Source organism: Acanthochromis polyacanthus, chromosome 5, assembly GCF_021347895.1.
Source record: "Acanthochromis polyacanthus isolate Apoly-LR-REF ecotype Palm Island chromosome 5, KAUST_Apoly_ChrSc, whole genome shotgun sequence".
NCBI lineage: Eukaryota > Metazoa > Chordata > Actinopteri > Pomacentridae > Acanthochromis > Acanthochromis polyacanthus.
The window spans coordinates 27,115,197-27,129,323 of record NC_067117.1 but is presented as its reverse complement, the minus strand read 5'-3'; the positions used below and the strand labels follow the sequence as shown (position 1 = coordinate 27,129,323).

General features: G+C 41.2%; 1 protein-coding gene across 1 annotated transcript in view; it reads right to left on the bottom strand.

The window, feature by feature from the left end:
- Positions 1 to 1,419: 1,419 nt before the first annotated feature.
- Positions 1,420 to 14,127, bottom strand: part of wnt4 (wingless-type MMTV integration site family, member 4) — a 28,752-nt gene continuing 16,044 nt past the window's right edge. Inside the window, exons 2-6 of the mRNA XM_022194246.2 lie at positions 7,918 to 7,999; positions 5,426 to 5,579; positions 4,952 to 5,083; positions 4,488 to 4,630; positions 1,420 to 3,424 (exon numbers count right to left, since the gene is read on the bottom strand). Of these exons, the coding sequence (XP_022049938.1) occupies positions 2,954 to 3,424; positions 4,488 to 4,630; positions 4,952 to 5,083; positions 5,426 to 5,579; positions 7,918 to 7,999 (982 nt within the window). The 3' untranslated portion in view covers positions 1,420 to 2,953. The remainder of the gene's footprint in view (positions 3,425 to 4,487; positions 4,631 to 4,951; positions 5,084 to 5,425; positions 5,580 to 7,917; positions 8,000 to 14,127) is intronic.

The window sequence follows — 14,127 nt, the reverse complement described above, 5'->3', positions numbered from 1 at the left end:
ATTCCTTGATGTGGCCACAAGTGATGATTACAGGATAACTATAATTGCTAAGTAGAGAGTAGTCTTAAAGTCAGTGATTCATCCCTGTTCTGTTAAATAGAAACATTTGCCCAAGGTTTGTTAACATTAGCCACCATAAGCTAGCAGTCTTACCAGATCCTGTACGGCTTAAATAACAAAACCCCTGACTGCACCAATCAAGGAGCAGGGTGTGTTATTATTATTGAAAGTTCTGAAAAATGATTCCCAATATCCCAATAATAATCGCTTTGTTTTTTTCCCTGATGAGGTAGTTTGTCTCAGTGGGCTAAAGAGCCCTTCAGATGTTTGTCTATCATTTCTGGTTTGTTAATTATGTATATGGACACCAATTATTAGCTCAGAATGTCAGCTATGACATTAGCTGATGTGTTAGAACCCAATATATTTGCATCAGCCTTCATAACCCAGATATATTGCACCTTATGTTTGTCACACCCGTACACAAAGTGGTAAATCCCTACTGTCAGCCTCTTGTCTCCGCCACAACCACAGCAAACTACAAGAGCCATTAAAGACTGACTGACTGACTGTACATCTGGCTGACTGACAGACTGAGCATGCAAACTAATGAGTCTACATACATTCCCAATCAGTGTTCCTGCCACCCCCCACCTCAACTAGGCCATCACGGTGGCTTAATGAAGGACAGATCCCTGCATGTCGCAGACCAGGAATGGTTAGAGTTACACTTTCTGCTGAGGGGGAGCCGACTGGAACCAGTGCAAGTCAAAGATATTGCAGGAGAAAGCGCGAGAAAGAAAGAGTGGGAAGGGTGGGAGGCAGCATGATATTGATAGAGACAGAAGGAGGGAAAAACTTGTGCCATGTGGTCTGCATTTCGCTGTAATCCCTGTCCTAGCCTGGTGTTCCTGCCTCCGCTCCTTCTTCAACCCCAAACCCAATCAGGCAGTTGCTGAAACCTGAGCGGCCACTCTGGTTCTTCCCAAAACCAGACTACCAGGTTCCCAATGCCGCAGGAAACACCTCCGTCTGTATCTGCTTGATATACTGTATGCGCTGATATGTGGTGCATAAATTGTGTTTATAGGTGTCAAAGGTGCAGGGAAGGACCTCGGGGTGTAATGTGCGGCACACACACACAAAATGCTGCACGGTGCAAACTGTGGCCACATAATAACGCAGCTGAAAGACACAGGAAATGGACGATTTTATTGAAATATGTGTATGTCTGTCAGCAGGATTGTGTGTGTGTGTGCATGTGTCTCATAGCCTGGTGGTGGAATAGGATCTGCTCCGTTTCACTTTCCATCTTTTTGTCCTCTCGTAGTTATTTCTTTTTGGGCAACACTGTGGCATTCTTTCTCTCTCTCTCTCTCTCAAACACACACACAACACTTTTGAAAGAAGTGACACCAGTCATTTTCAACACAGCATATATTCCGTATTAACATACATTCATAGGCAGTATAGTCTTCTTCAGTGTATAAGTCTTTACAGATCTACAGTATGTTTCTATAATGATAGCACGTTATTATAGGAAAAGCTTGGCTTTATGGTGATGGTACAAGACAACAATAGAGTCCTGACAGTGGCATGGCAAACTGGTGGTGTGTGCATGTATAAGAGAAACAGGGGGAACTGAATATGTGGTTTGCTGTTTGTTTTTGTGGGGCAGGGCTCTATGTGCGCTTGGAGAGAAAGTGCTTCAGTCATCATGCATGATGTACATGCTCGGCAACCCTCTGGCAGACCCCTTTGTGTGTGTGTGTGTGTGTGTGTGTGTGTGTGTGTGTGTGTGTGTGTGTGTGTGTGTGTGTGTGTGTGTGTGTGTGTGTGTGTGTGTGTGTGTATTTGTGTGTTTACATTATGTGTATTTGCTGGTGCATGCATGTCACTTTGTGTTTACTCGTGTTTGCATTCAGCCAGCTAGCATTTGGCAGTGGCAACATGCGAAACGAGGTCAGGATCAATAGAAATGAGCACACAAGATTTTCACAATATGATGTTCTAAAACAATAACAAGTAAATCTGATCTGGAAACAGTTTTTGGAGGTGAGGTTACTGGTTTCATGTTGCAGGTAGCAGCTGTGGGTGAATACAGGTGTTGTTTTTGGAGCGATGTTTGCTGGGTATGTGTGTTTTGTTCGTCTGATGCCCATCACCTGCCAGTGCTACGGGCCTCCAGATAAAACCAGACAGGAGCTGACAGTGGCTTTGACCTGTCCATCATCATCCTCCCTCTGATAAAAAAAGACAGTGAGCGTGTGTGAGTGGAGCAGCATCAGGGCATTGCGGGGGGGGCAAAATAAACGTCTCGAGGGTAACTGAACCTCAGCACAGCACAGCCACGTATGCTTGGAAAACAAATCGAGTTCATCCTCTCACGTCATCTCTGTCTCCCTTTGTGACATCCAGCACTCCGAGCGAGTCCCCAAAGCAGCAGCAGCAGCAAGGACAGAGGACCAGCAGCCCTCCTCCTGACCCCACCCCAACCCCTTAAACCCCAGCACCCCCGACTGCCCATCTGTGGGTCCAGTTCATCCCTTATCATCTCCACTCGCCTACGACCGCCCTCTATCAATCACCTCAAGAAATAAGTTAAACATACAAAAATAAGAAGCATCAATGACAAACCAAATATGAGCGTGAGGGAGGGAGACAGGAAGTGAAAGATACTGTCTACTTGAGAAGAAACAAACAGACTCTGTAGCCTTGTAGGAAACCCCATGCCTATTCTAGTGATATCCATTATGGTGGCATAAAATGAATGATGTTGGACCTCTCAGCCACTCAGTCTGTTTCTGTGGACCAGTAGTCAGAGGGCGAGGTGGTTTCAAGCCGCAGAAGAGGGAGCCACACAAGTCCTCCTTGCTTCCACCAGCCTTTAATCGAGCAAGAGTGTGGGGCATTTGTTTGTCCATCAGCAGTGCCCTCTGTGCCCCGACCCCCATCACCGGCAAGTGTGAATCTCCACCATTTTGCGGCACTGTTTGCATTTGACATAACAGCACCAGTGGAACTTACAGCTGCACCTGTCCACCACTTCCACCTCCTGCGTCTGGAAGCCGCGGCCACAGCACATCAGCTCGCAGCCGTCGATGGCCTTTGAGGTTCTGTTACACTGACGGCCAACAGTGCCCAGCATCCCCGGTGTGCGTGGATCGTGTTCGCAGAAATCTGGACTGGGGTCCAGGTAGACCAGATCTTCGTCTGTGTGAGGTTTGAACTGGGAATTGCGTGGCACCAGGACTTTAGAGGTGCCCATTTTACGTTGCTCCACTTCAGTGGCACCGTCAAACTTCTCTTTGATGACATTTCCCACTTTGCGGAAGGGTGGCATGGCTTTCCAGCAGGTCTTTACTTCACATGAGCCTGACACACCGTGACATTTGCACTCCACGCGCATGTGGGACAGGATGGCCTGCAGAGAAGCCAAAGAAGGTTAGCTGGCAGAACTTTAAAGACACACAAAAACTAGCTGCTGTGGAGGCCACCACCTATTTATCTACTACTGACTGGGCTCACAGTAACAACTAAAACAAACTGTCTTTCTACTTCCAGCGCTGTATGTTTGACAGTTGGACTTATGTCACAAAAATAAAGAACCTGGACTTAACTTTGACTTGATTGCTGTGAGACCTAATATACAATTTATAAGAAGATCTTTTTTTTAGTCTTTGAATTGTCAAGTTCCAAAAAAATAGACAGACAAAAAAAACAAATAGAGAAATTCAGGCCTTGCAATGCCTGCATTTAATAAATAATTAGGTTTATATATTGAAAAGTTCTATCCTTAGTTCTTTAGAAACTTACTGACTTGAGACTTGGCTTGATACTTTACGTGGACTCCCCTATTGACTAGAGACTCGAGAATCTCAAAATGACTGAAAACTTGACTGTGGCTTACATTTAATGACTTTAATGACTAAAAGCATGTTTTTGACTTGACGTGAATGATCTACGATGTGATTTGCAGTTTTTCTTGAAAGACTTGAGACTTAATCTTGACTTTTTTCTATTGAACTGAAACTTGACTTGGATTTGTTCTTCTAACTTGAGATTTGACTTGGACTCTTCTTAAATAGCCTGTGACTGAACTCTGACGTGTCTTGAGTGACTAGAAGCTTTTTTTTATTTGTCTGGAAAGGGTTTGAGGTTTGATTTGCACCTGAGACCTAAACTATACTTTTCTCTAATGAACTGAAACTTGATTTGGAATTATCTCAAATAATTTAAGGCCTTACCTAGACGTAGACCTTACCAGTCTACAATCATTTAAGTTTTGATTGAGACCTGTCAGTCAACCTGAAATTTGACTGTAATGGGTTATAACTCTACAAAAAGGCAAATTCCCATCTCATGTTTTGACCTGGACTTAAGCTGAAAAACTAGAGACTTGACCTGGACTTTTTTCAACTGACTTAAAACTTGATTGTCTCAAAGTTGACTGTAATTCACAGTTTACAAGAAGAGCAGGAAGTTACCTTTCTTCCAGCCTCATTATTGTGCAGGTTCATAAGAGCCCGACTGGAGGACTGGCCTTTACTCCTCTCCCTCACATCGACGAAGGACTGAGAGAAGGCCACTCCATACGCAATGTTATCACTGCAGCCCGACCACTGGAACCCTAGGACAAGATATCAGAAAGAAACAGGAAGTTGTTATCAGTATGGAACTGTCACCACCCTTTAAATGTTACGATACAGTACATGTGATCACTACTTTGCTGCTGCTGTTAATTCTTTCTGCATTTACAGTGTAGAGATGCATGAGCTGCTATTGATAAAATGACATCATTAATATGCTACTGACATCTTTCCGTTCTTTTTTCTGATTAAAATGGCCCAAAATGCCACATCTTTTATTTTTGCATTGAAACGCACTGGATCAGTTGGCCCTCTTGTCTCCTTTCCATCTGTGTGTTTGTGTGAAGGAGGGAGAGACCTACCCTCTGGACTGACTCCATGTACATTGTGGTCGCAGCCACATTTTTCCAGCTCTCCGCTGCTGCAGGCCCTTGTGACCGCAAACGCCACACTGGCTGCTGAGATGGCATACACAAAGGCTGCCTCACGGGTGCCTGACACACACACACACACACACACGCAGACAAACACACACACAGTCATTGTTACGTGATGTAAATGAAAAGAGCTTCTCATTCTGAGTGGTTTCGAAAAAAAAATCACGAGTATACAACCACAGTAGCATGTTAGGGTCTAAGCGAGGGAGCCCAGACATTGACATGTAGGAGCCAATACAAATGGAAAACAAGCTCTAATATTTCACAGTATATTAAAAGTGATATCGAAGTTATTTCATTGCCAAGTTTGCAAATGCATGCAGGTAGAAAGACAGACAGATAAACCAGTCTAGGTGCTATAGACCAGCTTTCTGTCATATAGGTAGAGTATGATTTTACCCTGGGTGACCACTTTGCCAAACACAGGCATACTCTCCAGAGTGGAGCAGTTCCATCGACGGTTGCGAAACTGGAACTGACACTCGTCTATGGCCAGCTGGGCTCCACGACGCACCGCATCCATCACCTCCACGCTGCGCTTGCAGATCTGAACCTGGAACAGACAGACAGTAGCCGTCAGATACAAACACACAGGACCTATGAACAACATACTGACTGCTTTTATTTGACGTATCCTGGAGGAAAAAAAAGCAAACCCTGCTCAACAGTTAATAGTAAATATGACCCTCTTTCAAAAAGGACAATATAAAATGGCAAGAGCAATGCAAATATACCAAAAAACATCTGGAATAAGAAAGTTTTTTGGAGCAACACAAGCGGCCACACTCTCTAGGAATAGGGTCACTACATGCTTTGACACAAATATGTTCACCATGTTGTCCTGCTAACCATTGCTGTTATTTGTACATCTTTGCTCAGAAACCAAAATACTTAAAAGGAATTTTGACCTGATGCTCATGACAAGTCAGAGGAACATCAAAGTTGCACTGCACTCCCAATAACCATGACAGACATAGCTGCATGTACCAAATTTAATGGTAATCCAACCAATAGATTTTTTAAAAATTCACTCAAAACCTCAAATGTAACTTGGTGGTGGCGCCAGAGGAAAAATCAAGGGATCAGCAAAGTCATGTCTGAGACCCAGGAATGTCTGTAGGAAATTCTGTCCCCATGAATCCAGTAGATATTTCACTGGATAAGTGACCAGTTTAAATTGCTGGTCTCACTACAGGAAATGTCAGAGGATCAGGGGATGTCATGGTAGTCTGTCCAGCAGTTGGTGAGATTCATTAAGCAGCTGAAAGACGAATAAATTGACTTTGATGTACATGAAGTGAATAATATCAATAATATAGCGAAAAAGTACAACTAAAGTTGCATGGAGGCTCAGGTTGTTGTGTCTGCATTTACTCCTGCACCTTGGCACAATTTAAAGGTTGAAGGTTGTCTTTCTGAGAGGTTTTAAATACATGAACAAATGAATTAACAAATAAATGAATACTTGTAGTTTGTTGTTGTTGTTGTTGTTCTCCACATTTCTTGGAAGTAGTTTTAGAATTGCCCTGTGTGTGTTTTAGTATTACAGGTCTGAACTTGGTGGTGCCTGTTGCTAATAAGTTAACTGACACTCGTGCTGCGTTCAATTGGGAGGTTGGAATTTTCCGAGATGAACAGTCCAAATACTGAGCCTGGAGCATCCAAGACTCACAACGCCAAATGTAAACAATCAAGATGGCTGACCACAAGAAACTCATCTTCTTATGGCAGCCAGTGTATGAGTATGTGCTACGTCAGCAGAGCTTAACCGAGGACAAACAACAGATATAAGAGGCTGGTACACATTATGCTATCATATTTTCAAGTTGAGTCAGAATGTCACACATAACAACCAATCAGACAATGTTATAGACAGCATATATTGTGTGCTAATATAGAATGAAAGCCAGTGTTTACTTCTGTGGACATACCGAGTGAAATCGGATCATCTGCAAGTTAAGAACAGTAAAAAGAAGGCACAAAGAAAATGCATCTGCATCTTGCTTTCATTGATGTTAACAATTCACAAACTCAATAAAAGGCACAATTTAACTGATTTTTGTGTAAACTGTAACTGTCTTGTAAAAACAAAATTAATGTCAGTGCTGCTTTTTTCCAAAACTGACACCATGATCTCCCTTGTTGGCACTTCCAAAACTTAATTAATAGTTGACTGATGTTTTTAAAAAAAAATAAAAAAAATTCCCTTATCCCTAAACATAGAGCTAAGGGTTCACTTTTCCCTTTACTTAGCTTTAAGCAAGCAAACAAATTTACTTATACAACACCTTTTCATACACAAAGGTTATTCAAATTTAAAAGTATAAAATCTAGCCAAATAACATCCAAGACATTTATCAAAAACAGTGGAGACGGGTTGATTTAATTCATATTGAATAATTAAAAGTGATTGATTAAATCATTGTAAAAAGACATAAGAACTAAAACAACTAAAAGAAAATATACTTCTTGAGCTTCATCAATATTCTAGCGGCATTTTGAATGACTTGTATGCATTAAAGCAGTCCACTCTACAAGTAACAAAAGTATCAATTAGTTATTCTAAATTGAAGGTTGTTAAAATGATTTTATTCCTCACTGACCAGCAGCAATAGCTTGCTTTATCTTATCATTAAATCTTTATTATTAATAAATTTGGAGAATATAAACAAGATTTGAATGCAAAACATGAGTTTGCAATGACCGAACACTGCTTGTGATGAGGTTAAATCCAAACATTTCAATCTTTCACATCACTTCTACAACTCTTTATTTATAAATTGTAAAAGCCCACTGCCATGTCTGAACCCAGGTGATCCTACATATTGAATAAAAGCCTCTACAAGCACTGGATTAGCCCCACTGAGGGGTATTTGTATCTTCATATGTACCTGTCTCTGGATGAGGCCTCGTAACCTCTCACATGTCTCCTCATCCCTGATGCTCCCCACTGACGACAGCTTGGCCAGGTACCTGACAAACAAATAAAAACACAACATTTTCTCCTTAGTGTGCAGTAGTTTTGTCGAAAATCCATTAGAAGAAGCTGAAATGTTTCAATGTGACAAAAAAGTGGCAAAAGTGATACAAGCGAGACAGAAGGAACAGACTCTCATCACCATGGCAAAACTTATTGTTTGAATTCCCCTTTTAAACCACAGATGATTGAATTTTTAAAACGGCTATTAAAGGGCTTTGAGTCTGTGATGATGTGGGAATGTTTTGGATGAATGTCTGGATGCTGAGAGGAGGGAAAGTGGTTTATCACAGCTGCCACCTCCAGGCCAGCCAGGTCAGGGAGATACTACACAAACACACACACACTGCCTACAATGTGAGGCCGCTGTCTGACCGGACCACTTCCACCTCAGACTCATATCTCAAGTCCCAGCTGCACCTTTACAGAAATAGGTTTACTCATAACTTTCCTCTGATTCTGTGCCGTCTGCGCCACTCTGAATGTCCTCAGACGTCCTTTAAACGCATGTTGAGTCTAAAAACATCAGAGTTTTTCTAAAACAGCAGGATATGATAATTCCTAATTTGTAGTAAAGTTCCCCCTTGACATTGTAATTTCGAAACAAATGTCTTTCAACAAAACACAAAGGGACAGTTAACCTTTGCAAACATTTAATTCAAGGAAACTGAAAGATTCGGAAGGACAAGTTTCTTTACACTGAAAAAAATCAGACCATTTTGCACTTTCCATCTGTACAAGACTCAATTATCTTATTGCTTTGAGCCTTTTTCAGTTCATGTTTCACTGCTTTAGGATACACAATATACCAAATATAAGGACGCAACAGTATAAAAATAATTCCAAGACGACAGTGACAAATGACTGAATATGGTAACAGAGCTATTTTACTATGAAAGAATAAACTCCCTGTGTACGCACTGGACAGAGACTGAATATCAAACTGGCCCTTAATAAAGGCAAATTCCAATAGAATTAACTTTTAGACTGTTATTCTGTAAAAGTAGACATGCATTTCCTTAAGGTTTCTCAAGCTTGTTTTATGAGTTCCTGAGTTATGAGTTCCCAAGACCACACATACCTCTGTAAAGCCCTGTTTGCCCATCTCAATCAAACCATGGCACACAACCAGACTGCAGAGAATTCTGCTGTCAGATTACTGGCAAAACTCTCACACAGCACAAAGTCATGCTACTAATGTTTTACAGCAGATGACAGAATTAATATTAAAGATGGATTTATGACACCCTGATTATTTATACTGTGTTGTCTAAGCTTGGCTGAGGTCTACATCTCGGCTCTTTAAACACTCCTAAACTTCAAAGTTGTAGTGCTGAAAGTTTGGTGTTATGTTTGGTGCTTATTTGTAATTGTGCTGGTATAATGAGAATACAGCATCCTCCTCTCACCCACTGTGTGACCTTCTCCTCAGATAATCTATCTCTTCATCTGGTTTATGGAGTTCCTTTTCTTTTTCCCATCCAGTCTCATTGCTGCTTTCTGCCACTCCATCACATCTCTGTCACATCCGTTCCGTCTTGACCTCATTCTTTTGTTTAAAGCTGCTCTGATGAGTATTTCTAAGAACTGAATGTAGGGGGTAACTACAGCTACTGTTAACCTAACATGAAAACAACAACTATAAATGCTAATGTTGTAATATCTGTGCTGCACATGTAAACAGCTGACAAACATATTTTCCACTAAAATTATTTAAAGGTTCCATAGCCCCAGCAGCACAGTGACTTGGTGGTTAGCATTTTTGCTTTGCAGGTAGACGATCCCTGGTTTGTGTCCCGGCCTTGACGCCTTCCTAGAATCTTTCTGCATGGAGTTTGCATGTTCTCCCTGTGTATGGGCAGGTTTTCTCCAGGTTCTCCAGCTCCCTCCCACAGTTCAAAAAAATATTCTCAGGTTATTTGATAATTCTAAATTGTCCGTAGGTTTGTCTCTATATATAGGCCTGTGATAAAGTGGTGTCCAGGGTGTCCCCTGTCTTCACCCTAAGTCAGCTGGGATAGACTCCAGCCCCCCTGCTGCCCTAATGAGGATTAAACGGTCTATAGATGATGGATGGATGAATATTGTGTCTCTATTTAGCAATTCATAAAACTATGCGTCTTAATGATTTAACTCAACATACTACAGAGATGGTTCATTTTAGCAACCCTGTTCTAAATGGCCCGTTTCAGTGATACAGATGAATGTTTGCTGGCCACGCCCCCTTCAGGAAGAAAACCCTGGGCTTTTTCGAGGTTGCAATTCTTTCCTCTGATGTCTTTTTTGCTTCAAGCACACATCGCTTTGTACTCGTGCTAGAGACTATGTGGTGTAGCTTTTGCAGAGGATTGTGGGTTAGAAAAGCATGCTGGTTGCATATTGTGAATTGCGATTTTGCTTGCATTTAAATAGAGTGCATATGAGCACAGAGAGCAGAAGAGAAGCAAACAGATCTTAACACCGGCTGGGTTTACGTCACACTGAAACTCAAGGTGACATGAAACCATAATAACCGAGCAATTGTTTCAAAATTGTCTTAAAGTTTCCATCATTTCTGATTGCCCCATCAGCAACTACCTCACACAGGGCTCTTCCTGACATGTAGGCCTATTCTCAAAGCAAAGGTTAGCCACATTAGCATGGCTAACATGACCATGTTATACCAACGTGCTAAGACTAAATATTTTCCTACATTAATATCAAAAATTAAAGTAACCCACTGGGTCTTCAGTTCCTCAGATGGTGGGAGTGCATGCAGACTGTGTTGTTCACTCTTGCAGCCAGCAGGTATGTATTTGCTGTGCTTTATATTTCAGAATTAGTAGAAGCAGCTCTAGTATCAACTAATTTTGATTCTTTGTAGAAAAAGTGCTAGCGTGACAGAAACTTTTGCAGGATTTAAAAGCTGCATGATAGAAATGTTTGTTGGTCCAAAACACTGGAAATTAGGTCCTTGGAAAACCTATCTATACCCTATATGTGGATATGAGAGTTTTACAAAAGGACATTAATCTGATCAACATAGCTTTCAGTCCAAACACTCAATGCACCAAGATCACAGCAGCAGCTAAGAATTCGTAAGCAGCAATGGAATTATTTTGTAAAAACTTCTAGCATAGTATCCTGGCACAAGGACTCTGCCTTTGATTTCCATAATTCTTTTCAGTCAGAGATGTCATCATTAGACAATCTGAGTGTGTGCGACTGTTGAGGTATAATTACTTCTTGTTTAACTTTTGTGATAGATTGTTTTTTCATCTTTGACATACTAAATGTGCTGTGGTTGAAAAAGTATTTAGATCCTTTACTTGAGCAAAAGTAGCAAAGATCCAGTGCAGTATAGCATAACATGCAATATGTACAGAAAGCATCAAAATTAGCAGTGCTCCTATAAAACATCCACCTTCACAATGCTAAAATATTTTCTGTCTGCAAGATAAGATTTATTATTATTATTATATTTAATTATCATGTCTACCAAAATTAAAATATATATATATATATATATATATATATATAGATGCTATTTGAAACATCAGAGTCTTTCCTTTTGTGTTGCAGGACAAGTACAAAGTTATCATTATTATTGGAACACAGTGACCGAAAATAAATTCCCAGCGTATGTAGCTTCACACAACTCCAACCTGAGCAGGTCCAGTGAGACATAATACATAACACCTGCATTTTTGTAACTCAGTCATAGGTTTTCATTGTATAAGTAAATTTAGTACAGCTGTCCAATAAGGTCATGTTAGCAAAAAGTGCATTATTTCCATCTGAAAAACAGAGGCACAAAATATTATAAAATGGAAATACTTGAGTGGAAAGCAATAAGCATGATATTTGGGTAGATTTGTACATAGAACCAGTTTGATATTGTTAGTAATTAATGTTTATTATACAACAGTATCAAACTAAAATCTGCTAATAACACCATAACACAATATCAGACAGCAGACACACAGATGATGCACATATAACACAGTACTGTTAAACATTGGTAAAATGACACAGTGCTGACTTTTAAAAGGGTGGGCTTTGCATTGAAAAGTTAAAAAGTAGTGTTTTAACCAGCTGGGAGGGAGCTGAACACTGAAGAGTCAGCAAAAGTCACTTCACCGTGTGGAACACTGACATAAAAACACAGAAATGACATGATTAAATCCTCACAATTTTGCATGCAAATGTTTCTGGTATTTTGCTGCAGTACACTTAAACTGCTGGGGGAAGCCTGAAGCTTCCCGTCTATATTTGTTATTTCTCTCCCCTCCAATCGCGGATCAAGTCCAGCTCAGCTCTGCCCTGCTCTGATTTGCTCCACTGCAGTTGCGAGAGTTTTCATCAAAGCCATGTGCGGCGTTTGATCCCTCTTTGTTTTTTAGCGTAGCCTTGGGCAGGGCGCTACACTCAGGTCGAGGCATCCAGCTGGGAGACCATCAGACAGAGATAAAAAATAAAAAAATTCTATGAAGAAAAACGCGAGACAACAGCGGGAAGCTGCTCCTCTGACCGGCTGCACCTCCAACACACAAGGACACAAACAGCTGGACGGCATCCCACTGGCCTGACATTCACCCTGGAAACATTTAATAAACACTGGATAAGCTGTTACTCAGGTAATTTTCTGGAGATGTGTGTGTGTGTGTATACATGCGTGGGAAAAATTGACAGCAGGCCTCGGGTGAGTGTGTTTTCAGGCCCGTCTTGCTTTATCTGTTCGTTCTGCTGTGTGTGCCCTTCGCTTCCCAGAGATGAGGTTAACAAAACACCTCTACAGAGGAGTCAACCCGCACAAGGACAAAACAACACACACACTATTGTCCCACATCTCATCCTCGTTCCCCTCCCTCTCATTTCTCCAGCCTCTGGTGGTTGCGTGATTCAATCCCAGGGGCCTAAGCCTGCTGGAGCCAGTGGGGTTGTGAAGGCTGCGACTTGTAATGCAACACAAATACACAGCAGCCTGTGAACGCACCACGGTTCAGGTGGAATGCTCCATACCTCCCACTCAGAGACCCCCCCCTCAACCAACATACACACTGAAAACAATAGATAATTCTAAAGAGAGCAAACAGCATGTTATCTCATAATGAAAATGATAAATCCCATCAAAAGATCGCTTCTGAATCCTGCAACTTCATTAATCACATCTCTGGTATTCAAATTTCATTGGTGTAATATTGGAAAGAGAATTCGTCTGCTAGTGGATCAACATAAAATGAGTCAGTATTGTGAATTAACTCATATGTCGCCTCTGCTTGCATCTCATTATTCTGCTACAGAGGGAAAAACTAAACTCTGGCTTGTTTGTGTATTTCTCGGTCATCCAGGTCAGGGCATTCCTAGGAGGTTCAATAGAAAGCAACTGGATTTCTCTTTTAGGTTAAGTGATCTGTAGTGACTATAAACATCTGAAACTCTGCATCAGTCAGTCAGAACGGCGGAAAACCTCTTGGATTAGAGGTGAAATATCTCAGCAACCTGAAAGAGAAGTCTATTTGCTTTCCACTACAGCTCCGAAGATTCTCTGGCTTCTTTCGGTTTCTAAACAATTCCAGTTATCTTTGATATGACTAAGCCAAGGATGCTGAGACTGTGTCTCTGCAAAATACTAACAAGTGGAAGCTTGTGTTGGGTGAAGCACTTTCACGTGGGGAGTTACTACAATGTTACGATGACTGATTTCCCACAAGGAAAACACCACAAAAATCAACCTTGTGATAAGACTAACAGTTAAAAGAAACAAACATGACATGATAATTGGTGTCCAGTCTACCTATACTTCAGCATTGGAGGAACTCACTGGACTCTTTTAAACCACAGACTGGCTGAACTTGATTTAACCAATATCACAATAAGCAATCCACACTGGAACATCTTATGGCATGGATGTTTGCAGGATGGCTTTCCATCTGTTCCATCTGCCAAAGAATATCTGTCTTTGTCTGCTCTTGTTATCTCACTGAAGATGATCAACCATTTCTTGAAAAGGTCCAACCTGATGTAGACCAGTTGGAAAATACACAGGAACATTCTTGTTAGACAACAAAACATTCTAAATGTATATCTTGTAGATCTTTACAGCTATGCACCGAAAGAATCAAGAATGCCTGAGTTACTGCAT